We start from the raw sequence: 26,454 nt of genomic DNA on the forward strand, positions 1-26,454 counted from the left end.
TTAAGAAGATCACGTACCTCAAGGGATGACATTTGAAATACCTATTTTGACAAATATCCAAAAATTTTTACATCAGTATTACTTTGTATGATCCTTTTTTTCCCCATAGCTGTCCCTCATTTTTGGTGACACTGGCACAGAGCATTCACAGCCAGGAACAGCTCAAGAGTATGTCATCCAAATATGAGGCCGTTGGAGCATTGGCCTTAATTTATTGAGATTACGTGAAATGAAAAAGGGGAAAAATGAGCATAGCCATCATCTGAGATCACCGCTTTCTCCCAGGATCAGAATGTAGACGCTTTGCTGAAAAAGGCAATGCCAAAAACTCCAGTGATGGAAGGAGCTGTGAAGCACATTGTTTACTCCGGGAGAACAGCACTGAATGAGTGCAGCAACCGCATTTTGCTGATTGCTTGGCAGCTTAATCAGGTTCCTATGGTGTGCTATTAGGACTGAGGCATCTGCAACAAGAGCCCTTTTTGCTCTGTAAAGGGCAAGATAACCCTCATGAAAGGTCGAGCTATTTAATGGAATGAGGATAGCATTTGGATTTGCTGTTATTAGCCTCAGACTTGCATGAAGATTTCTGATTTTTTTTTTGTCATTCAGTGCTCCATAACTGAGCTAATGCATGTTGACATTCCACATAACATGATGGCATACCTGAACAGGCAGCAGGCCAAAATATCTCCCGCTCAGGTTGTTAGGATTCAAGACATTTCTTTTTTGGAATACCTGCTGAGTAAAAGTCTTTTTCGCCAAGTTATCCAAAACAACCATTATGCTGTTACTATGATTTGGTGTTTGTGGGTCACGACTTGTAAAATTCTGTATTCTGCAGTTTCTGTAGCTTTAAAAATAAAGTGACCTCATCAACTTTGTACTCAGGCCAGGACTCCAAATGAGAAGAAAAATACTGCCCTCCCTTATATGGAAAGAACCTTTTAAGAGTGGATACCCCATGCCCTTCCACTGTACTGCCTGTCAGTACACTGAACAATCACTTTCTCTCAAGGAACAATACACAGTTTCCACTAGATTCAACAGAAGCTTGAACAAAAACACATTTTATCAGACGCAGGAGAGCCTGGAGGTTAAGAGTATTTTGTCATGATCTTGGTATGTTTGCTTTTTTTTTACTTTTAACTAACAGACTTGGCTCTCTGTCCTTCCTACAAGAAGAGTTTGGAGGTATGTTTAGAGTTATATCTTCCAGATGAGGTGGACTAAAACCCCCAGATGTCCAAGTTGGAGGCATATGCATCATATGTAGCTACTTCACTGTAATAGGCCAACACTTAAAGGCAGTGAATCACAAGTACCTCAGGTAACAGATGAAAACACTTACTCTAAAATTGACAGTTAAGCTTGTAGAGAAGATTGAAACTGGAGCAGGTGGTAAAAGTCGGGGGCATTACCCCATATGGAGACACTGACAGTTGTTTTCCTGACTAAACCTCATGATTGCTGTTAATTTTGGCATCGCATTTTGTAACTTTTGTAACAGTTAGGTTGGCTCACACTCAATAGTTTTTCCACGCAGTGTACAAGACATTGCGGGGGGTTGTATAAATGAAATATAGCATGCTTGAAAAGCTGCTGTGGGCTTACAGCAATTAGTTTGTGGAAAGACTCTGATTGGATCACAAAGAGGCTTGTTGCTTACATTTGTGATCTTGTATTTATGTGCTTTTGTTTATGCATTTTAACACCAATTATGTTAACATCCTCAACAGAGACCAACAGTACAAGGGTATAATTATCACTTATTTTATGCTTTTAGTCTCTAAAAATCTTCTAACCAGATATTTATGAGCTGATTTGAAGCTTCAGCGGATGTGTATCCACTTTCTCAATTATAAGAGACCATTTCATTCCAACAAATGTGGAAATAATATGTGTATTCATCCAACAATCACAATGAATTCACTAATGAACTTCAGAATTGTAGCTTTAATTGTTTGAACCGAGCTAAGCGCCTGTGATTAAAATGATCTACTGATGCTCTCAGAGTGCTTTCTTCTGCCTGAGCTTTGATGTGGCAAGAATGCAGCTCAAGAGAAACATTTACGTTTTCTCTACATGGAGAACAAGTTGATGAAAGATCGGTGCAGCCTGAGTACTTCCGAACATGCATCGCTGAGCCGTATATAGACTGTCAGCAGCTGCTCAAAGCGAAGCCACCTGGCTTTACCTCTCTTGGTGCACATTTACATCACAGCTATCTGTACGTCTGCATTGATCTGACATTTCTATCTGAGCATTTTACATATCCAAATGCCTTTAAAGATGACAAGAATGAGTTTATTTTACCATCTATGTACAAATTCTAGTAAATTGTAAAAGTGCATTACTGCAGGCCTACTGAGGCACAGCATCTTTGAGTCTGTGATCTAATGCATAGGGTGAGTGTAACATGTAAAGTACTGGAGATAAGTGTGGGAATCAAAGGGCGCCTATAAGGTTTATTACCAAACTATTAAGAAACAAATATTATGGAGCCAGAGTGGTTATAGCATAACCTGTCATTTGCCTGACCTCATTTCTGTTATTTATTTGGCTGTTCCTTTCAAGTGCTATCTGCATGGTCATATCTTTCTGTTATTTTGCATGTTCCCGCAGAACGCACACACCTTTGCCTCTCCAGGTTGGTGACTCGCCTGAAACGCGCTTCGCTCTCCCGCTGAAGTCTTCCTGAGTGATAACAGATCGCACTGGCCTCAGCTTCACACTCTCCCTTGGCCTTGACCATATAAGGGTCCCGAGGAATCTCTCACCAAAACACGGCCGACGCACACAAAAATGCAGCGACGCGCACTGCTCCGAAGAAATCCTCTCCCACCAGACTTAGTTCAACGTTTTCAACAATCTTTTTTTATTTTTCTATTTTGTATTTCTGAATTCCTGAAGAAAACACAAGAAAAACTGAGACCATAGAAACTGTACTCCAACTGGAGAATTCATACAGGAAGATAAATAAAACATTCATTAGGCTGTTTGTCAGTGCCCAAAATCTGACATAATCCTGTTTGATCTCAAATTAACACCTTGTATTAATAAATTAACACCTAACACGAAGACAGACAGATACCTGGGAGACTAAGAAGGGTCTGTAGGTGTCCCCCTCTCCCTCTCTCAGGGTGAATCCCCAGGGCGCACCACCCCGCAGCGTCACGCAGATGTAATCCCCGGTGCCCATGCTGCGCACAGCTCCTCAGCCAAACCTCCACAGCGCGATCATCGAACCGTCAGCCGGACCAGCAGCACATTGCAGAAACCACCTCCACCGCACCGCTGTTTAATCCCCATCATCTGAGTTCTGCCTGAGTCCAGCCCGCTCCAGAAACGTCACGGCGCACGGACCCGCCTGCAGGCGTTGCATGCAACTGGTGGTTGGTGAGCTCCAGGACTATTTAACTCTCTGTTCAACGTCCCCGAGCTACACCATCACAATAAACTTGGGAGGGTAGCAACATGATTGGCCGACTTTGAAAACAGAACATTTTTCAGCTGCATCAGAAAAGAGCCATAAACGCCATAAACGCTTAGATAAATACTCCAAAGCACTAATCCACGTAGCTGTAGCCTTTAATCTAAGATGCAACATGAGAATATTATTGTGTGACATTATTGAGACAACTGTGTGACCCTATGGATATTTGAAAGACAGTTACATACGATACAATCGTACAGCTGTCGTTCTTATCTGTGTTTTTCATCTGCATAACTTGGTTTGGTTTTATAATGACCTCTTTTGAGTTAGTGTGCTTTTTCTTCAGTGACACGACACTTTACAGTAACCTATCGGGGCCGTATTGTCCAAATACAACCACGCAACATGCAACCACCCTGAGAAATTATATATTAGTATTATATTTTATACTGCAAAAAATGCTAATGCTAATAATAACAATAATAATAATAATATAAAAGGATTCAATTTGTGCGTAAATGCAGAATGTGAATTCCTCCACAGCTAGTCTCATATCCCCAAATTCTCAGGGACCATGTCCATCTGTCTGTATGACTATATATTTTCAGGATATTATGTATGCTATAGGTTTGATACCATGAAACTTCACTTTGATCTGCCTTATCAATACATTCCCTCGTTATATCCTAACAGAGAGTGAAACCTGTTCCGCTCAACGTTCAGGTGGTGATGAAACACTTGCGTTATCGGGGCCGCACAGGTCCACATCCCCTGTGCTGACGTGTATGGGTTTCCTCTCTTTCACGCATGCGCACAGCGCCAAACACGACTCACAGCCCCATCAAGGTAGCTGAAGACACCTCGACCAAAGCCAGAAATTCAACTATAGACTCTTCAACATAAAAGCATTTCATAAAGTTTTTACACAAATGCTTAGATATGTAGAAGATCGAGTTTGCTTTTGTAAGTTATGAGGAGAGAGGCTTTATAAACAGATGTTGTGTTTGCGTGATTCAAATAATATGATAGCATTTAATCGCTATTTTGGATTTTATTTTGAAATGCGTAGCCGGAAACATCGTCTCCTTTCTCCGTATCGATCGACCGGAGTGATTTTCGCCGCGTAGCAAACATAGCGACCGGTGCTTTGGTGGAGTTTGACGTGGCACTCTGCTTTCACTGACGGCAATACAGTGAAGAGGACTCTGCCCAATATCCAGGTAAATGCCGTTAGGACAGTATTTGTAAACGCTGCTCATACAAATATGTAGTCCTGCGCCTAGTCTTTATTTGACGGTATTTGTGTTTGAAGTGAACGCGCCTGTGATGCAAAGGAAAACTTTGTAGTAATTTCCGCGTAGCTAGCAAGATGTTTTCCATCAATATGCAATCAACACTGAACGAGGAGCTGTGCTGTTACGATACTACACTAATTCGATAAGGTGTAAAGCTATGTTACAACCAAACTATTAAATTACAAAGAGGACAACGTATGTGTCCGTTCAGCTGGACGTAAATTGGCGGACGACAGGGATGCGCAGATTTTTAGCCATCATAACGGTCTTTGACGTGGCAATGCTCGGGAAGTGGCAGATACGGTTAACTGTTGAAGTGAACAAGTAACCGCGGTTATTTTATTTTCATTGTACTTTTTGTGTGGGTAAAATGTGTTAAATTGGTTTATTATGTAGTAATAAATCGCTTTCATGGAGTTGTCGGTGCGCAGCTGTTGTTTTTGGGGACCCAGTTGTTCCTCTTGTTTTTAAAGGTATGACACCCTGAAAAAGTCTGAAGGCCTTTACAACACACCATTCACTGTGGATGACAGCAAAACTAACAGTCTGTAGGCCAAAACATAGACAAGTGAACCGATGAAGCTGACTCTATGCGTTAATTTGCCTTAATTACATGCCTTGAGGGGTATTCATATAGCCACGGTGAGTGTAAACACTGCAAACTACTTCATTAGCCGTCAATTACTTGCAGTTCTGACAGCAAAACTGAAACTCGTGGAGTCACTCCAAGATCACATTAGCATGGATAAGCTTGCCTTATCTGTCAAGAAGCAATATCAAAGGTCCATGTGACAGCAGTGTTGATGATTGCATGAGGTCAAACATCAGTTGTTGTTGGCGTGGCTTTGTAAACATGTTCATGAAGGAAATATTTAACAGAGTTCCATTAATGGGGTGGATGCAAACTGTCCAAAAGGTTTTCACCTGGAATATTTTTGGTTCCTTGTTCAGTATCAGCAAAGAAGTGCATGACTAGATCATGCAATTTCTAAATATCCTTCTGTCAACTTAACAGGTTGTCAAGACTCATTCATCCTGGCATGAAAAGACAGTAACAGTCATCGCATCAACATGAGTCAACAGGGTTATGTTGCTGCACCCCCGTACTCCCAGGCCCAGCCAGGGATGGGAGGCTACCAAGGTGGATTTGGGACTGGCCCTGCACAGCCTCTCTATGGGCACTATGGTGGACCAACTCAAGCATTTGCCGCACCTCCAACAGGTAAAGGACTTCTAGTCTTGTCTTTGGATTGTTTTTCCGAATAGGACTGCAACTAACCAATATTTTCAGTGTCTGTTGATCAGTTGATTATCCATCCATCCATCCATCCATTTTCTATGCCGCTTATCCCTTTCGGGGTCGCGGGGGGGCTGGAGCCTATCTCGGCTGTCAATGGGCAGGAGGCGGGGTACACCCTGGACTGGTCACCAGCTGATCGCGGGGCACATACACACAACCATTTACACTCACACTCACACCTAGGGGCAATTTAGAGTCACCGACGCATGCACGGGAAGAACATGCAAACTTCGCACAGAAAGGCCCGACCCGGGAATCGAACCGGCGACCTTCTTGCTGTGAGGCACGTGAGCTACCTGCTGCTCCACTGTGCAGCCTCAGTTGATTATTTTCACTCTTAATTGATTAGTTGTTTGGTCTAAAAAAAATGGTGAAAAATATTGTCCACAACCTAAAGATATTTACTGTCATAGAGCAGACAACAAAGTAGAAACTATCCATATTTAAGAAGCTAGAATCAGAGAAATTTTACTTTTTTTCTTAAAAAAAAAAAAAATGCGCAAACCAATTAACTGACAGTCAAAATTGTTGGCAATTGATTTGACATTTGACAGCTAATTGCTGCAGCTCTATTCTCAAATAACATGGTTGTGACGCTTCCATGTAACAAGTTCAGTCTTGCCACCGAGCAAGATCAGCTCATTCATTCTTGAAGTCCAGCAATTGTAGCAACAAGTGCCCTTTCTCCACAACAACAACAGAAGCTCACATTTCCCAGGCTTTTCAGGCTGACATTGATATTCTCAAATGACAGGCTTGAAGTGAGAGCTTTGGAGACTATGAGTAATGGCTGTTAACATGTCTAAGTTTGTATTGTTCATTATGTTTTTTCTGGAGTGTGTTTGTGTGTCTGGCTTTTAAATAATTAATGCGCTGTGCCACACGTTACACGCCAGTGGCACAAACAAAGATTCAGTAAATTTATTAGCTTTTAAATGTCACAGTACGCTGAAGCAAGCTCCATGTGATTTAACCGTACACTAAAATATACTAAACTGTATCAAAAGTTTTGATATACTCATCATACTATGAAAACCATACATACTGCATATACACTGCTGACATGGTGTCTGTTACTCACTGCAGCTATGATGAAATCACCAGTTTCCTCTGCGGCCGGCATGCCTCCACCTCCGGTGTCCACTCAGTACAATCCAAATATCCAGCAGAATGGCGCACACCCACAGAGGTAACAGTCTTCACCAAACAGCAACTGTGGCTAATTAGATTATAAATGTGCAACTATACTATTTGAAATACAAGAGAGATATGCACAGATGATGATCCATAAGAGGGTTAGATGCACCTACTGAGATGCAACTTTTCAGCCCACGTTGGCAAAATTTCATACTGCATGTTACACACATCATGAGACCACACTGTACCTGCTGCGGATTCATAGGTGTTGTTATACCCCTCAGATACCCTGCCCCACCAGCTGCCTCTGCTGCTTATGGACAACCTCAGCAGTCTTCATACAACACCATGCCCTCTCAGGGTCCGCCTCCAACACAGCAGCTCACCAATCAGATGAGCGCTATGAATTTGGGCAACTACGGTAAGTTTTCTATGTGCTGCTACTTGGTACAGATCACAGCAGACAAGCAACTGGTTTTATTGATTGTAGTATTTCAGTGGAAGGGATGAGACAGGGGTTAGAAAAACGACAGCTAGAGTGTACTCACCGGATTTCATTCCTTTATTGTGTAGCCCCTGGTCCCATGCAGAACCCTCCTCCTCCAACGAGCTCTGTAGCCCAGCAGCCTTTCCAAACATCGCCTCCTCCAGCAATGGGCCAGCCACAGATGCCCCCAGGCCTGCACTCACCCCAAGCAACCATGCCAATGGCAGGCCCACCGATGCGAGCCCCACAGATGGCAGGCCCTCCAATGGCAGGCGCTCCAATGGCAGGCGCTCCAATGGCAGGCGCTCCAATGGCAGGCGCTCCAATGGCAGGCCCTCCAATGGCAGGCATGGGCAGACCCTTCCCTGGACCACCTCCTCCAGGCCCTGGAGGTTTCCAGCAGCCTGGTCCCGGTGCTGCTGGTCCACCAGGATATCCCCAGCAAGCAGGTAACTGTGACACTGTAAATAAAAATAAAAGTTGAGCTTGAGTTGAGATCTGAAAGGGATATTGACATAAGATTGTTGTAGTTACTTACTGATAGTGATACTGATACATGGTCATTCGCTCAGCGTGCGGATTCTGTGGTCACAGGAGTCTCCTGTTTGACAGACAGAAATTAACAACAGCTAAGGAGTACATGAAAAGATTTTAAATCACAACAAAAATGAACTATTCACAAGAGAAAATGTTTCATCATTTCATGTCGCGTGTGTGTATTTGATGCTTAATTCTGCTATGAGGCTGCTCTGTGTCTCAAAACAATTTTGTTTGTTGAATCGTTCTGTAATACAGAAGAGTGCGGCAGGAGAATCAGTCTTTGATGCACATGAAAACTATTGTTCTCTTTGCTCGTATTGGATCAGTTAGATCTGAACTTATTCTACAGCTTATATTTAGTCAACAAAACAGAGTTCTGCTACCAATTCTGTACTTCACACCGCAGCCAATGAATGTCATTTAATAACCTGTATATACTGTTTTAATGTACAGGTCAGTTTGGGGGACAAATGGCTGGTCCCCAACCAGGCATGCCAGGGGCCTTCCCTGGAGCAGCAGCCGGACTGGCGGGACCGCCTCAGAAGAAACTGGACCCTGACTCAATCCCCAGCACGGTGAGTAGAGGACTAATCCTCCTGGGACTGCATACCTTCACATACCAGCGCACTACACATGTCATTCCACATTTTCTCTCCTGAACCAGCAGCTTATTAATTCCCAAAAAAGTGTCTGGCAACGGCAGATCCATCTTCTCTTTTTAGTAATTCAGTGACTTCGATGATAGCTAATGTAAAAGGATTAACAAAACCAACTATAAACCTGATGAACGTTGCGTGATTCCTTTGCCATGTAGTGAAGCTGTCATTGTTAACAACTCTTGAGGAGTCAGATTGTACCGTAATGCCTAACTTGTCCGCTTTAGACCCAAGTGATTGAGGATGACAAAGTAAAACAAGGGGGGCAGGTCTTCAGCACAAACATGAGAGGACAGGTGCCACCTCTGGTCACGACTGACTTCACAGTGCAGGATCAAGGTAACTCGTAACCTCAGTTTCACAAATTTTTCTTCATTAAATAAGGTTTTTTGAACATACTTTTCCTCTGCAGTATCTACATATGTATACAGTCTGTGTGCTTGCTCATTCTGTCATTTCCTTCATAATTTATATCACTGACTTCTGATGTCTGGTAGTGGCAAATTAAACATGACAGTCCACTTTTGTTTCAAAGTGAGTGACAACCGTCTTTTCTCTAATCCCAGGCAATGCCAGTCCCAGGTTCATGCGTTGCACCACCTACACTCTACCCTGCACCACCGATCTGGCCAAACAGTGCCAGGTGCCCCTGGCTTGTGTCATTAAACCCTTTGCCAGTTTGCCAAAGAATGAGGTAAGTCATGGTTTTACATATAACTTGAATCCAGTTGCCTTATCTAAAAACAAACGGTCAAATAATGTCAACAATGCATAATTACCTGCTCAGACTGAACAGATTTGCGGCAGCTTTGTTGTGAAAAAGCACATTTTCCTCATCCAACTCTCGCAGGGAATAATAAACGCTAATACACGCCATCGTCTCCTACAGACTGAGAATTTATTTGTGCTGGTCGGCCTTGTGTTGGGAAACATCAATCACTTGAGCAGGCTGTGATACAGTTGTATGCAGAGTTTTGATGATTTTTATTTCGCACATTAATGCATCATTTATATTTTCAGCACATCTGCACTTTTCGCATTTTGATGCAATTGCAAATCATGCAATACAAAAAATTGCTTTGGCTGGGCCTAAATTCTGCATATGTCATCTCAAGAACACACGTGTTTTTCTGCAGTAGGAACACCATATTGCATTTCTAATGGGTGAAGTTATATTTTCCTATTTGAGTCACATTTTTAAAAATCAATGTTAAATACAGCTGTGATTTTAATTGTGATTTTCTTCTGTGGTGCTTAATGTATGATAGAGATCAGTCTATTTGCTTTAATTTTATTTTTTGATTATTAAAAAAGAAAAGACAATCTGGGGCAGTACAATATGCAACTACCAAATGTGCTTTTTCCTTGATAGATGTCTCTGTGTGCTACAAAATTAATTTGTCCTGTGAATGACCTCCTTTTGGATCCTATGCGATCCAAGAATCCTGCCTCAGATATTCCCCCCCTCCACTCTCCTTGTCCCAGGCACCGATTGGCCTTTTTAGGCAATGTTAGCTTTCTCCCATCTGACTTTAGGCTAATTAGCTAATGTCAGATGTGCAGAGGCCACTGAAGAAGAAAGGAGGTTTATACAAAAGGAATTAAACTTGAGTGTATTGCGCTCTCAGATGTGATTGCAACTCGTGCAGCATGGTGCATAATCACTCAGCAATCAGACCAAAACAGTAAAACTTAAACTCTTAAGCTCTGAGTTTGTTCATAAGTCAGAAAAGTCTGCTATTCTTTTTGGATGCTATACGCATTGTTTTGTTAACCAACAGATTTTGTCATCTGCACTGGGTAAACAGCCCTGAGATAATGTAAACACTTTTACTCTCCAGCCCGAAGTCTCCAGTCTAATAATAAACCAGCCTGCTGCTTCGTCTGCATGTGTTTTATGGTAGTTGAGTTCATTTGAAGCAAACGTTTTAAATTAATGTTGTGCCAAAGTCTGCAGGGAGCCTAAAACAAATAGTGTTGAATACAGTCTCCGTCATCTGCAGGCCTGCATACAGTACTCAGCAACTGTGCTGTTGGATGTATGTTAAACAGCTTCATGCTAAGCATTTACATTCCATGACAGAGAAATGTTCTGTATATGAAGGTGTGATGTGTATTGTTTGGGTGCCATGGAATCAGTGCAGTATGTGTGAGAGCGCGTGTGTGCTTTTCTGAACACAATGAAGAACGTCGTTAAAGTCTTATCGTTGTTACAGATTTTTTTTTTCTAAGGAATCTGCTGAAAACCAGATCATGATGTCTTTTGTGTGTGTGTGTCCCTGTGTAGACTCCTCTATATGTTGTGAACCATGGCGAGACAGGCCCGATCCGCTGCAACCGGTGCAAGGCCTACATGTGTCCCTACATGCAGTTTATCGACGGAGGGCGTCGCTACCAGTGCGGTTTCTGCAACTGTGTCAATGAAGGTACAGCGCAGTGCAAGAAAGGCTATGTCATCATAAAATATGATTAGCAGCCAGATGTATCATGCAAATTTAGGAAATCATCAGGGTTGTATGAATGTAATGTATATTCAGTTGTATTTCTTTGTCTTACCAGTGCCAGTCTTCTATTTCCAACATCTGGACCACATGGGCCGGAGGGTGGACTTCTATGAGCGGCCTGAGCTGTCCCTGGGGTCCTACGAGTTTGTAGCCACCCTGGATTACTGCAAGGTACAGAGCAACGACTAAAACTCTGTCAGCACACATTATGCAGGGGGTGTGAAGTGAGAGACAAGAGACAGGCACTTAAAATCAGGCATTTGTTTGCTGGTGTGAAGTTTGTGCATACATCATGGTGTGACAGAAGCATGATAATGTAAAACTGAACACAGGACAGGAAGTGCTCAGCTCAGTTCTTTTTCAAACATCTGACCTGTTTGGCTCGATCAAAATGAACCCTGACGCATTCGCCTGGTTTGTGCGGTTCGTTTGAGACCTTTGAGGGGAGATGGTCTCGATCCGGTACTAAACAAAGTCTGGAAAAGCTTTTGCTGAGAACGAGATCTGACCTTAATCCAATCCAAGATTGAGTAAGATTGAGTGAAACTGTTCCCGTAGTCAGATATGTTTTGCACAGCCGGACGCAGATGAGCGAATTTAACACACGCGAGCAACCAGCTGGAGAATGAATCGAGGTTGCAGCTGGAATAGTGTAATGTACTATGTTGGATTTGGCCAGTGGACCTTCCTCAGGTGCTTTTTTTCTGTGTTTATGTTCCTGCTCATGTCCCTGACACATCTGACCAATGAGTGACGTGAACATTCATGTTTTTCGTGCTGCATCTGTGTTAAAAGACAACAAAAAAGGGGGAAACACACCAAGTTCACCAACATATCGACTGATCCAGGTCACAGCGAACAAAATACAGGTGTGAGATCTCCCTAGAAAGACAGTAATGCCAACCAGCTGCATGTCCCCGTGGAGGCTGTGGCTGCCGAGAACAACTTCAGAGGGTCAGAGTAAGCTGGCAAAGTTGAGTCACTCCACTGGTCTACTTCTGCTCTGTTTATTAAGACATGTAAACAACCTCTGCAGGCCAGCTATTAAGCAAAAGCCTGCAAGGTGAGTGTCTTTTCATGAGTTGTAACTGTGGAAACATAACAGTGTCTAACCGTCAGTCCCCCTCACACACAACCCATTGCCCTCCTTTCAGGAATTCTTTATGGACACGGTCTCCTCACAGCTAAGTTATAAGTAAGCACTAGCTGGTATTAGAGAACTAATAAGAGAAATGTAAGGTGTATGGCATCAGGGTGCTGTGATTAAGACTTTAAATTAGAGGATACAGTGCTGAAAATAATAATTTGTTGCTCATGACTGGTTTGCTCAAGAGCTTAAGTTTGCCTAAGGACCATTTTTCTCATTTCCTTTTGAAATTAGATCTTTTATGCTTCATTCCTGTTGAGCCATATTAGCCTGGAAAGATTTTTAAAATAGCAACTAACTCACTTCACCTGCTGCCTTCCTCTCACACAGAACAACAAGCCCGCGAACCCTCCCGCCTACATCTTTATGATTGACGTGTCCTATAACAACATTAAAAGCGGGCTGGTGAAACTGATATGCGACGAGCTGAAGACTCTGCTGGACAATCTGCCCAGGTACACACAATAAATCAGAAAAACATACACACTCACTGCGCAGGGATGAATACAATATGCATAATCTGTTAATCGTGTGAAATGCTGTTGTTACGGTTCAAATTCAACATATGCCTTGCCAGAAAAGGACTTCCCTCAAGCCTTAAATGCCAAGCCAACTATTTGTTCTCATCAGCTGAATATTCGTGCATGAAGTTTTGCAAATACTGGGTATTGGTTAGGGAGGCTGCCAAGGCTGCCAAAAATGGAAAGAATTATCGTGCAGGCTCTTATCTTTGAGAGGCATCCAAAGCGAAAAGCTTTGTTGTGCAGACAACACTGGTTTTGTGGTCAACATTACTCCGGAAGTGAGCTGTATTTATCACAAAGGAGAGGATGATGGACTATAACCCTGCTTACTCCTAAAATAACTGGGAAATGTACTTTTTCTCTCCACCTCATTAGGTCCAGCAGCAATATATCCATATTTGTCTGCTGCCATGACATCATCCTTAAAACACGTAAAGTGTTTGCTCCAGATAAGCCACCTCCTCAGCTGTGTTTGAATCTTTCCTTTTGTTTTACAGGCAGTAGATTAAAGCGTTTGCATACCCTGCATTTTTAGGAGGTTCATGTCCGTCTGCAGCGGTTTCCGAAACGCACGTTTAATTCACTCAAGATAAAGCTAGAGCCCGGTTTAAGTGAAGGCAGATGTAGACATTTTATCATCACAGGTATTTTTTAATCACTGTCTGGAAGGAGAAAACAAAATAAACTCATCCACGCCGAATCTGTTATGTCCAAATGCACCTGTGACTAATGCTCATCGAGGAGCTGCTGTTTCATTGTGAACTAATTGCATATTTATTTTAAAGGGTTTGAGCCACATTACATGTTCCTTCGTGTGTCTGCATGATCTAAGAAGAGAGGTCTATAAAGTACAGTTGGCAGTGTCAGTGAAGAATGCTTTTAAATGACTGATGGTGAAAGGTTTTGATGTATGGTTTTGGTTCAAGCTAGCTACCAGTTCCACGCCCGGGTTCAGAGCGTTCTGGGAAACATCAGGGGTTTGCATGTCTTCAGTTCTTCTAGTGGCACTTATCTACAAGTCAAAAGACTTTTTTTGCTAACGTTTTGTTTTACATGTCAGCGATTTCTTAATGATTTTTCTCCAAAGTTTCCAGGAAAGGAAACTGATACTGATTAAGGAGAACAGACACTTTCAATTAATTGCGAGCTTAACATAGAAAGTCTTTTACATAGGAAGTCAGCTGAGCCTGCAAAAATGTGAAATTTATCTTTAGATTAAACATATATATATATAAAGAATAAAGTTTCCAAGTAGAGTAGATTCATATTAACTTTGGTTTAAATGATTGAAATTCATATTTTCCCTACAAGTAGTACAAATATATATATCTCATTCCAAAAAACTTCAGCGGAAAACACAGACACATTAAAGTTTTACCCTCTTTTTGGACAGTGTAAATCAAGCAGCACGTTGGCTGTCATCCTGACAAGAAGACAGACGGAAAGAATAAAGTGAAATAACAGGCATGACTCACAAGTAAATGGCTTTCGTTGTTTGCTTCAGTGACCAACATGGACTTAGATTTTGTAAACCTGCAGCGGCTTTCCTCTTCCTTTGGATCGCCACTTAGGACGTTAGCTTAACGTTAATAAACAAGTCTGTCTTGGATGCTTTTTCGCTCCTTGATGAATGTTGATACTTGGTCATTTGACATGGTTGGGAAATGGTTTATTTGGTGAAATGGTCCTTGAGAGGGATGTATCCCAAAGATAAACCAGCGCTTTCTCTTGTGTTTTCTTCTGCACCAGTAAAGTGCTGGTTTAACCGTGTTATTCAAGCTCCTATGCTTCGGCACATAGGACCAAACGAGTATCATCCTGGAACTCACTGACGCTTTTTCTCTCTCACCAGAGAGGACGGCGTGGAGAGCTCTGCGATGAAGGTCGGCTTCGTCACCTACAACAAGATCCTCCACTTCTACAACGTGAAGAGCGCCCTGGCCCAGCCCCAGATGATGGTGGTTTCAGACACAGCCGAGATGTTCGTCCCGCTGCTCGACGGCTTCCTCGTCAACTACCAGGAGTCGAAGGCCGTCATCTCCAAGTAAGATGCAACTTCTGGGACTGGCCCGTGCTGTAGAGTTTATTTTTAAATCCATGTCATGGAGGTCAACACGGCTTTCTGTGCTTCAATCAACACTGATTCTTTGTACTTAAAACTACCAAAGCCATAATGCTGTCCCTCTCCTCTCCAGCCTCCTGGACCAGATCCCTGACATGTTTGCAGACACCAACGAGAGCGAGACGGTCTTTGCCCCTGTCATCCAGGCCGGCGTGGAGGCATTCAAGGTCAGCCACAGTGTGACATGTGTCAACATGAGGTGGGAGACGAGGGGCCTTCTGCAGCCTCTCTGCTGAGGCCAGAGGCTTGGATGTCGACTAGTAAAATGTCATTAACACAATTGGAAGCCACATTTTATGAGTCGAACACGCATGTGTCTTTTTTCTATTTTTGGACATTTTCAGCTCGATACTCACAGACAAAACGCATCCGCCACCACCACAAGACTGTTTCATTTGGTCAAAATATTTCGCATGGATCGCTGAACTCATTCAACCCATCAACTCAGTTTCTTTTTTCCTCCTCTTCCTGATATGTTTGTGTTTACTTTAAAGTCCAACAAACCTTCCAAGTGATATGAGGTCAGCCTCTTGGCGCACAGCAAAGGAAAAGTTCACACACAGCTTTCTTTTAATTGGAAGCAGTTGTGACATTACACAACAGCAAAGAGTCTGAGACTTATTTATTTGCTCATGCTGGTTCATGTTCATATTTTCATTTTGGGTATTGCTTCCATCTTTGACTTTTCTTTATCAGTTTATTTTGCCACACAGGGGAGTGCTCGGTAAATAAATTTGATCCTCTGCAGGAGTGGGAATTTGCACCTCCTGACCTCATGATTTCATTGTAAAGCCATAAACAGCACGTCAGGAAGGAGCACGCTACACACCTTCGTGTGATCTTCCTTTTTGAGATCTTTCTCTCTCATCGCTCTCTCCCCTCCAGGCAGCAGAATGTAGCGGAAAGCTCTTCATCTTCCACTCCTCCATGCCAACTGCCGAGGCTCCCGGTAAATTGAAGAACAGGGATGACAAAAAGCTGGTCAACACTGAGAAAGAGAAGGTGAGTCGCTTATATTCTACGTCTTATTCTCCCCCAACTTACTTGTAAGCATTGGAATTAGAGCTTTCTGTAAGCTCAGCTGCAATTTTCTTCTCTATAAAGAGGGCTCATACCAAATCAATTCCCTGTTTTTCCCATAGACTCTGTTCCAGCCTCAGAAAGCAGTGTACGAACAGCTATCCAAGGACTGTGTGGCACAGGGCTGCTGCGTGGATCTCTTCCTCTTCCCCAGCCAGTACGTGGACTTGGCAACCATGGCTGATGTCCCCTCGCACACCGGAGGCTCCGTCTACAAGTACAACAACTTCCAGGTACGACGTTGTGCTGTTTACAGGCCTCTCAGTGCACATGCAAAGATTCTACGAGCGGACCCATAAAGGATATGGACAATATGCTAGTCTTATTTCTTGTCATTCCACTGAGACGTCATAATTTAACACAGGCAGACTAATAAAAGCTAGTTGTATCCACATAATGACTTTGGCGCTGTACCCACAGCCTATTATAGACCTGTCCCATAGGAATGGTGCAACAAGCATGGGAAATTGCTCCAAACTGTACAAACCCACCACATACTGAGGCAGTTTCACACACATGGCCTAAACTTACACTGAAATACTTATATAACAGCACAATATAGGCATTAAACATGTGACAGTATCTGTAGCTACAGCCCCATAAAAACAGATTTAGCGTTCATTTCTTTTTTACCTTTTCCCAAACCGACATTGCAGTAAATCATCTCTCTTGGTATTAGATGAAATTTCTTGTGTTAAGGTATATTTACGAGCCCCCCAGGCTGCTTGTTGTTGTCATGGGGCCAAATTGCAACAACGCTGCCATCTGCTGGTCAAAGCTCAAACATTCACTGCTGACTGTTCTCGATGTCGCCAGGTGGAGACCGACGGGGAGCATTTCCTGAGAGATCTGAGGAAAGGCGTGCAGAAGAGCATCGGATTCGACACCATCATGCGTGTTCGTACCAGCACAGGTGAGAATGGTCCATGACGCACAGAGACCACCCATGCTCTGCAAGGAGGTGCCTCTCAGTCGCTTACATTTTTGTGTGCATGCCCCTCAGGCTTCAGAGCCACAGACTTCTTCGGAGCCATCCATATGAACAACACCACAGACATAGAGATGGCAGCTGTGGACTGCGACAAGGCTGTGACTGTAGAGCTGAAGCACGACGACACGCTCAGTGAGGAGACCGGGGCGCTCATACAGGTACGTGCCTTTTAAAAGTGGTGGTTTGTTTAGCTGAGAATTAAATCGGTAACTTATGTTTGCACTCTGTTTCCCAGTGTGCCTTGCTGTACACCACCACCAGCGGGCAGCGACGTCTCCGCATCCACAACCTCAGCCTGAACTGCAGCTCGCAGCTGTCGGAGCTTTACAAGAGCTGCGAGACGGACTCCCTCATCAACTTCTTCGCCAAATCAGGTGTCCTTCTTTACGGCTTCATCGTCTTCAGTTTATCTCTGATTTAAAGTTTGCGCTTGACGCGCAGATTAGTTCACATCAGCCAAATGCATAAAAGATGTATTTTTCCTCCCGTGATGTATGAACAGTCCCGTATTTCAGGAAGGAGTCGTTCCACACAGTCCGCTCTTTATTTGGGGGTGTAATGGAGAGCAGACGTAGCCTGCTGATGTACTTTAGCAGTGTCATCCTGACCTTTGCTGAATTCCTATGCATCACTCAATAATCTACTCATGCTCGCAGACTTATGAGTAAAACCAGAATGAGTTGTGGGAATAAGGACCACATGTTTCACATAATCTGCGCATAGCAAGCCTTAAGTACAGCTGGATTACTGACCTTCAGTTGCCTTCTTTCATCATTCATCTTTCGTGTTTTACCCCCCGACTTCTCTGAGGCCCCTGTGCTCCCCTCCTCCCCCTCGCCTGCCTTTTAACCAGCGTTTTCTCATGCCCGCTCAGCTTACCGTGCCATATTGAACCAACCTCTAAAGAACGTGAGGGAGATCCTGGTCAACCAGACAGCCCACATGCTGGCTTGCTACAGGAAGAACTGTGCCAGCCCCTCCGCCGCCAGCCAGGTCAGTGCAGGACAACACCTGGAATGAAATGTGTTGAATTTAAGCTTTGATTTTATTACGCCGACTCTAAACATTTTTACGCCTGTATCCACATGCAGCTGATCCTGCCCGACGCCATGAAGGTGTTTCCGGTCTACATGAACAGCCTCATGAAATCTGCTCCCTTGGTCGGCAGCACAGAGCTCCCGACAGACGACCGAGCCCATCAGAGGCTGTTGGTCATGGCCATGGGGGTGGAGGACACACAGCTGCTGCTCTACCCACGCCTCATCCCGCTGGTAGGGGACGAAATCTCTGTCTCACACACACTCGTACACAAGTGCACAGCAGCTATTTTCAGCCACATTGTTGAGACAAAATCAGGATGAATCTTGACTAACGGATATTTGGTGGTGCACAGAAAAGCGCACGTGCATCTAAAATGTCCTAAATGTAAGATAATGTAGTCTACTTCATCTGTCTTCCAGCACAACATGGACGTGAACAGCGAGGCTCTGCCTGCTCCGCTGCGCTGCTCAGAGGAGCGTCTGACAGACTCCGGCGTGTTCCTGCTGGAGAACGGCCACTCCATGTTTCTGTGGCTGGGCCAAGCGAGCCCGCCAGACCTCATCCAGAGCCTCTTCAACCTGCCCTCGCTCGCCCACCTGCAAGGACACATGGTCAGAATAGCACTTCGACTTCAGCATATTTCTGAAGCAAATAAAACAGTATCTGTTTTTGGAGATGTTGGGGCGAGACGTTTTGTATCCTCTGTGGCGTCTGGAGGCATTACAGTACGCTAAGAGAATGTCTGGGTGTAGACTTTTGAGAAATAGACACTTCACGACAAACAAAGTTTGAATTCACAGGAAAATCTTACATCTGACCACGATTTGGCACATGCAAATATGAGACCAGTTGAACCTGTAAAATGAGCTCAACTAAGTGATAATGGAATCAAACACGTAAACCTCGCACCAAGTTCAAACATTTATTTTCAAGGCAGAGCTCAAACAGCACTTCAGCATGTGCCACCAGTTCAGAGGAGAAGGCAGCAGAGCATCAATGCATCGTTAATGTTCTCTCAGTGACACACGTGCTTATCAACGCTCATTTTTGACTTCACCAACCTTCTGATTGTGTTTTTCAGTGCGCTCTGCCAGAACTGGATAACCCGCTGTCAAAGAAGGTGCGATCCATCATCAGCAGCCTGCTTGAAAAGAGGCCGAACTCTATGAAGGTAAGTTCTCAAGAGCAGCAAAGCCAGACCATTTCATAGGACAGATAACATTTGGCTTAAGGGAACAAATTGAGGCAAAAGCTTTGAGTGATCTCTGCCCCCATCTAGTGGGCTTTTAAGTAACTGCACCCCCCAAACTGCTGCAACAGCCTCATTTAGTATGTAATGCCATGTTGCTCTATGAACCAGCAACTCAGCCTTACTTAGCATTAGCATTTGTTATAACATCTATTACTCTAAATTGGTAGAGGAAAAGACAAAGAAAGAAAAACAAATGTGAAATCTGAGCAGTCATTAGTCAGTGTATCAAAAGCAGGCTGGGTACGCTTTGAAGATGAAGGTCAGCTGCTAAATGGAAAAACCTCTACGAACCAGCGTTTGTACAGGAAGCAGATCACATTTGCTTACTTTTTTCCCTGTCTCAGCTCCAAATCGTGAGGCAGAAGGACAAACCAGACATGCTGTTCCGTCAGTTCCTGGTGGAGGACAAAAGCCTGCACGGAGGAGCTTCCTACATGGACTTCCTTTGCTACGTTCACCGAGAGATCAGGCAGCTGCTCACTTAATCCCCGACGCTCGGCCTCGGCGTCACCTTTCCCGAGCGGCCCGGGAGAAACGCGACATCTATCCAATGGACCACACACAAATCACACAGGGTCAGTCTCACTCGGCTCCATTTGAATTCTTAAGGACGGTCCGCAAAAAGAAGAGTTTTACAAAGACGGAGGAAGAAACGAGGGACCAGGGAGAGCCTTCTGAGATTTAACCTCAAGAGTCCAAAGCTGCCTTTCAGACGCGCTTTAGCTTCCACGCAGTATGATCTTCAAATAACCACTTGTCACTTGAACACCTTCCTTGTAAAACTGGAGAAATGAAACGGACACATCCAGCATTTCCCGCAGATTCTTGTGTGTGATGGACTGTGGAGACCGGAATGACATCAGTGCTGAGGCTGCAATGCATTTTAGCACAAGCAATACAGCATGTTTCTCCACTGTGCAAGAGTTTTTATTTTTCATTTCGCTTTGTAGATTTAGTGTCAAGACAAGGGGTTATTTGTGGGCAATACTGTCGATGTTGACTTTGAAACTCAATGGCGTCCCGTCTTTGTTACACGTAACTTCCTCCCATGAAAACACACATAAGGACTCTCAGTCAGTTTTAAAATCTTATTTTTTAACAAGCTCAAAAGACATTTTACAGTATTTAAACAGTGTATGTTTAGAGGTTTCTACATTTTATCACACTTGCTGTCCAAGTGTCCTAAAATAAACATTTAGATAGTGTATCCACATTATCAGGTACTTCAGAATTTAGCAGAAACTATGCCTTTTTTTCAAAGCAGATAATTGCACATCCAGCGATCTCAGATTTTTCTCTTCAGCCTTGGGAAAAGAAAATCCAGCACACTGCTCTTACTCAGCTTCACAGTCTGCTGACCAAGAGAGTCAAACACGCTGGACAAAAGTCCAAATCATGAGATGATCAATCAGTCGTGCTGCTGAGTGAAAGCAGTGTGCGTGATCTTCTGTTGTTCGTGCAGAAACAATGTCGAAATAAAAGCCACCGCCGCCAGAACTGAATTCATGCGTTGCATTCGTTTGACACATGCTCCCGGCTAAAACTAAATAAATAAAAAATCTGATTCTTTGACCATTTAGAGCAGAGATTTGATTTTCTCCGCGCAGCGATGCAGAAAACGTTTTGTTTTGGTGTTTGGAGGTTAAAACGAAATGAACACAGCTGTTGCTCTGCATCAAGAACAAGGGCCGACTCGTGGGTCCTGATGAAAAATGGCTTTTTTCTTTCTCTCCAGTCAGAATAGGAACTGAAAAGGGACGCTTAAGGGAGACTTCTTCAAAGATTTAGGGACCAAATATAAAGCTTCTCTCTAAAACAGCACACAGTGTCAGAACTCGTCAGACTGATTGAGTTTCACAGATCTTGTGCCAGGACAGTCGGAAAATGAGCAGATACTATTGGATCATCCGATTTTTGTCAGCAGACTGTTCGTGTGAAAGAAGCTCACTGGCCAACCGAAACTCAAATCTCGTCCTTCTAATAACTGTAATCTGCAAAATTGTCTGCAGTGGTGATATGTAACATTTCAGTCCTGAGTTTCAGAACAGCGTCATGCCGTAACGCATTGCTCGTTTTTGTAGAGGTAATCGCTTCTGTGTAACTCATGTATGCATTTGTATGATTATGTCTGTGTGACCACAAAAAGTCTTTTTGTACATGAAATACACAACTTGTGTTTTCAAAATATTACCATCTGCCTTAAGTTGATATAATAGCTGTTAAAATATATATGTGCTCGAGGTCTACGGCTGATTTCAATCCTTTTGGTTTGTATGCAAACGTATCTCAGGTAATTTGAGTACCTTACTGTTTTAAGGTGGAAACAGTTTCAATTGAACTGGAAAGCTGGATGCTTGTTTTTTGAGCACACTTCTAGAAATTCATGGTGTGTATTTTATTCCAAACCCTCAACAATTTTGTCTGAATTAAATTCTTGACATAACTATTGTTGCTCATTTTATTTAGTCATGACAACTACTTTGAGTTCACAAGCACAGAAAATTTAGCAAAGAATTGAAGAAGTGAATATTTGTCCAAAACCCTCTGACCATCTGTCTGCTGATTGGTGGTCATCTTCGAATCTGAATTTTGTTGTTTGATAAGATTTAATCCTAATGGGAGAGCTATTTTTGTCCTAGCGTGCGTTATCTTCTTGCCACCACGAGGGGGCGCCAGATGACACTTTTTTCAGTCAGATACAGTTCAGAACAATCTGTTTTTGTTGGATAATGAACAGGATCTGATCATAATGTACAGAAATTGGTTGATAGAAGAAAGATAAATTGAATATATAATTAGTTTGTCTCTACTTTTTCTTAGAAAGACATTCAGACAGCATCTTCAATTGATTTTCAGAATCTACCTGCTGGAAAACAATCATGTCAAGTGTCAAGGTGACGTTTACTAAACACGGAATTGGCAGCCTTTAAGGTGTATGAATCCATGTAACACATATATGGAAGTTTAGGGTGTACAGTTTATTTTTTCACTTTTGTCAGAGACTGCTGACTTTGGAGCTCTGGGTGTTATTTACAGAGGAAATGTAGAAATGCTCAGTGAAGTTGCAAAAATTTTGTCTTCCCGCATCTCACCAGTTACTTTTCATATTTTACATCACGTTTCTGAGTTGTCAACCAAACAAACGTAACATTTTGAAAACAGGAAGGCACACAGAACACAAATTAAGGGGGAAAAAAACAGCAGGGTTGATGCTTTTCTTGATGGAAATGTACACATTATTTCAAGTTACATGATTTAAAAGGAAAACCTACAGAGAAAAATGTGCTATTTTCTTTACTAAATGAATGGATGAGCGATTTTTACATTTGGGACTGCAACTGCCAGTAATACAGTTTAGTACTGTATGAATGAAAAAAATAACACGATAAACTGTCAAATGCTGCAAAATATTCACCCAAAATCAGCCACTTCTCAAGAAAACAGCTGGTTTGACAGATACGTCCTGAATCCAACATCCAAGTCTTTGTGGAAAAGAAGAAAAAGTCACGTTGCAACACCCAATATCTTACTTACATAATGTCCAGACACTGATCCAGTAGTTTCCAACAAGCAAGAGGAAGTCAGTGAGTGAGACTTCTGCCCAGCATGCCATGTGTTTGCTCACATTTGGGGCGAAGCAGTGCTTTAATTACAGACAGCAGGAACCAATCAGGCTGAAGAGGCGTGGCCCACGGGATAGTACAAGGAGGAAACCAGCAGGTGTTATCCCACCACCCCAAAATGATGAGTATATTACAAAGTTACAGCGTATGTGTGGACAGCCAAACCCCACCTGGTTAAAAACAGTGAATTCTATGAACAAATCTAAAAGACCTGAAATTCACCCAAGAGCAAACGTTCATTTAATACTGTACAACGGACAATCTTTTGTACAATGACCATAATACCAAATAAATAACCTCAAGCGCTGCTCTTGGTGTAAGTGTCGCAAGAACAAAACCAAAAACATACTGATAGACGGTGAACTTTACAGGGAACATACATACACAGGGTCAAATGAAATACACTGAAAGCAGCATTTATCTTATGACAAAGATATCGTCTACTGTTATACTCATGGTAAATATATATAGCTACCTGTGTGCTTCTGTGGACAAACCATCGATATTATGGTCCGAGTTTGACATCAATACAATCCTTGTGTTGTCTCATTCTAGTTGGCAAGTAAACATGAACAAAGTTGAAAAGTTTCTTATCTTTATCTATAGTATATACAACCGGAAATGGTACAATGGATGTGTGTTTCCTTTCTCTAAATGCCTCCTCCGAAGAGCAAAAGACAGATGGTTCACTACATCAGGGTAAGAACACTCTGGAATTGAGAGCCAATCGGAAGTGTCAAAACAGAGATGTCAGATATATATATATATTTTGATGCTGTAAAAAGTCACAGTGATTTCACTCGGCAGTAAATAAATCGAGTCATGGCTGCAACAGAGATGGAGGGAGCTGGTCTACCCTCTTCATCAGAAATGTATCTCAGCTGTGTGTTTATAGCGTCGGCGCCTCGGAGGCTAACGCGGTTTGCAGAACAAATAGAAAGACACTCCAGGGACAGGTGGTGGAAATCAACCTTGAAGATGTTTTCATTTTGAAGAGGCGAACTCTCCTCTGCTGTCTGTCTGCTTTTATGCAATTCTACTTATTCAGTTAAATGTTCAAAAGGGAAATCATTCCAGAGTGTTCGCACCGTACAGCCTACTCCGACTTGTGGCCCACAGTAATGAACATTTCATCTATGGTCAAAAGTCTGCATAGCACACTGTACACAGCATGAGTCCAAGTCAGTTATTGGGCCGAGCTAAAGATGACGTTCTCTTCCACAGCCTCCGCAGCCAGCCAAAAGTTAAAGAACATTTTCAAAGAGGTGCATTGATCGCATGATGTTTTCATCCTGCGCACAAACAGAAAACAATGTAATGAGAAAAGGCAAAGTGTGCCAGGCATCATCAAAGAGGCGCGTCGGGATATCCAGCTTACATTTTGGCAGCAGTCGATGAACTCGTCTATGGTTACCACTCCGTCTTTATTTTTATCCATCTTCTGTTGGAGAGGGAGAGAAGGAGAGACGACAAAGATAAAGAAGGTTTTCTAAAGCCTGTTTGCTGTGACTGACATCGACAATGCAGTGAATGCTGCCAGTGACACACTTGCCTGAAAGAATACTTCTACATGCTGACGAGGCGTCTCCTCTTTGAGGACGGGGTATGTGCATTTTCCCATCATGTCGTAGATGGCCTTCATGATGTCCAGCATTTCCTACGATGCGCAGAAATGGGTCAGTTTAGCCGAATTGCGAAACACAATCGACTCCATCTCAAGAGATCTCTGCTGCTACTCCAGTGCAAATAAGACGAATGCAGTTTCATTTGTTTTGAGGTTTTGAGCACTGTCTCATTGTCACTGTTGGATTTTTAGGCTAGCAGCGCGGCTAGCTTGCCTCAACAGCTATCGATGGATGTCAATTAAAATTTGGTGCAGACATTTACGACCCCACAAGATGGACTGTGATAACTTTGGTGACTTTTCTTCTCGTTCCACCATCAGATCAAAATCTTTGTCGTTTCTAACCAAACACCTGCGGAATGAATCACATTCCCATCAGCCTGCACTGTGCGCGCACTAATCTTAGCATGCTAATATGCTAAACCATGTTAGCATTTTAATTGTGAGCACATGCTAACGGTAGCAATTAGCTCAAAGCAGCTCTGCCTGAGTGCAGCATCATTGAGCCGCTAGCATTCATTTCATTCAATGTTAAGTTGACTCAACTTTATTGATACCGCCCAATATCACAATCACAGATTGTAAAATGATTGGGTAAAATGAACTTCCAATCAGCTTGCAAGTATTGGCGTGAAGGCAAATATCTCAGAGACGAGGATCTCATCATACAAAAGGTGGACATTCGACATTACAGTCGTCTCATGACATTTCACTACTGACACGGCTTCACCTCTTTAGTGATATATCCGTCTTTATTGATATCATACAGGTTGAAAGCCCAGTTGAGTTTTTCCTGGATTGTGCCGCGCAGGAGGATCGAAAGGCCCATAACAAAATCCTGCAGAGAAAACAACAAGACTCACTGAGAACTGTACAAAACACTGTGTGAACAGGAAATACTCGAGAACCGTGGAGATCAACAAGAAACAACAATGCACCTTCAGTATGGGAAGCATTTCATCTGATTTCATGCAACGTTTCAGCGAGGACATCATTAATTAGAAGGAAACGATGAAACAGCAAGTGTGCCGACGCTATAAATCAAAAATACCTCGTTATTCAAATGATTAGCCGACTCATAATCTGCGTCAGCCCTCTGGGAACACCCGCAGTTTTGAACAGGAACGTGAGCCAGTGAAGCTTTTATTTGGCATAATGACAGCTTTTCCGTCCTAATAAGCAAATATACACCCTTCATAAATATTAATCACCTGCTGATGGCGCCTCAAGCAGACTTGCTCGGGCTAAATTAAAAGAACTGGGGTTTTCAGGTTATATAACACCCCAGAGGAATACCTTCGGGCTTTGCAGGGTCGAAGTTTTAAAAATGTTAAGTTTTTGAGGCTTATGGAAATTGCTGACATTCCCAAAACACACATCTATAGTTAGCTATTAATATGAAGGCTGATTTACGTTAGCCTGTAGCACTTGACTTACCTCAAAACTCACAGAGCCATTGTGATCTGTGTCAAACGCATTGAACAGGAAATGCGCGTATGTCGAAGCATCTATGGAGAGAACAAACACAGGGCGAATAAAAAAAAACAAAACAAACATCTGCCGCCATTGTCAGTCATCACCAGCAGCAACACCTCCTGCAAACAAGAGAGTGGTTCAAAAGGAAAGTCGTGGAGTTTTTCTGAGCAGCTTCAAAGAAAAAAAATGCTCCTTGGATGATTTTTTTTTCTTCTTTCA

At 42.9% G+C, this 26,454-nt stretch overlaps 3 protein-coding genes across 10 annotated transcripts in view; 1 reads left to right on the plus strand and 2 right to left on the minus strand.

Annotated features, from left to right (window-relative positions):
- The window catches only part of LOC139351490 (synaptopodin-2), a 28,819-nt gene extending 25,576 nt beyond the window's left edge, over window positions 1-3,243 (minus strand). Inside the window, exon 1 of the mRNA XM_070993422.1 lies at window positions 3,095-3,243. Coding sequence (XP_070849523.1) covers window positions 3,095-3,202 — 108 coding nt within the window. The 5' untranslated portion in view covers window positions 3,203-3,243. The remainder of the gene's footprint in view (window positions 1-3,094) is intronic.
- A 1,352-nt stretch (window positions 3,244-4,595) lies between these two features.
- On the plus strand, window positions 4,596-21,952 carry sec24d (SEC24 homolog D, COPII coat complex component). Its single transcript, XM_070993098.1, has 22 exons — window positions 4,596-5,953; window positions 7,118-7,220; window positions 7,453-7,589; window positions 7,742-8,104; window positions 8,649-8,770; window positions 9,079-9,190; window positions 9,418-9,545; window positions 11,139-11,277; window positions 11,411-11,526; window positions 12,833-12,957; window positions 14,879-15,070; window positions 15,222-15,315; window positions 16,034-16,150; window positions 16,291-16,461; window positions 17,045-17,141; window positions 17,232-17,377; window positions 17,455-17,593; window positions 18,094-18,212; window positions 18,311-18,490; window positions 18,680-18,871; window positions 19,342-19,431; window positions 19,857-21,952. Exons 1-22 carry the CDS (start codon window positions 5,803-5,805, stop codon window positions 19,995-19,997), a joined length of 3,174 nt encoding a protein of 1,057 aa, XP_070849199.1. The 5' UTR covers window positions 4,596-5,802; the 3' UTR covers window positions 19,998-21,952.
- The window catches only part of kcnip4a (potassium voltage-gated channel interacting protein 4a), a 121,727-nt gene continuing 117,200 nt past the window's right edge, over window positions 21,928-26,454 (minus strand). For 7 of the 8 annotated variants that reach the window (XM_070993116.1, XM_070993110.1, XM_070993111.1 and 4 more), the window contains 5 exons: window positions 26,197-26,267; window positions 25,490-25,597; window positions 24,688-24,792; window positions 24,514-24,576; window positions 22,470-24,427 (listed from right to left, as the gene is read on the minus strand). In XM_070993116.1, coding sequence (XP_070849217.1) covers window positions 24,380-24,427; window positions 24,514-24,576; window positions 24,688-24,792; window positions 25,490-25,597; window positions 26,197-26,267 — 395 coding nt within the window. In that variant the 3' untranslated portion in view covers window positions 22,470-24,379. Of the gene's footprint in view, window positions 24,428-24,513; window positions 24,577-24,687; window positions 24,793-25,489; window positions 25,598-26,196; window positions 26,268-26,454 lie in introns of all 8 variants that reach the window. The other variant, XM_070993117.1, reaches the window with a different exon arrangement.

The sequence above is a fragment of the Chaetodon trifascialis genome, chromosome 23 (assembly GCF_039877785.1).
Source record: "Chaetodon trifascialis isolate fChaTrf1 chromosome 23, fChaTrf1.hap1, whole genome shotgun sequence".
In the NCBI taxonomy this organism is placed as follows: Eukaryota; Metazoa; Chordata; class Actinopteri; order Chaetodontiformes; family Chaetodontidae; genus Chaetodon; species Chaetodon trifascialis.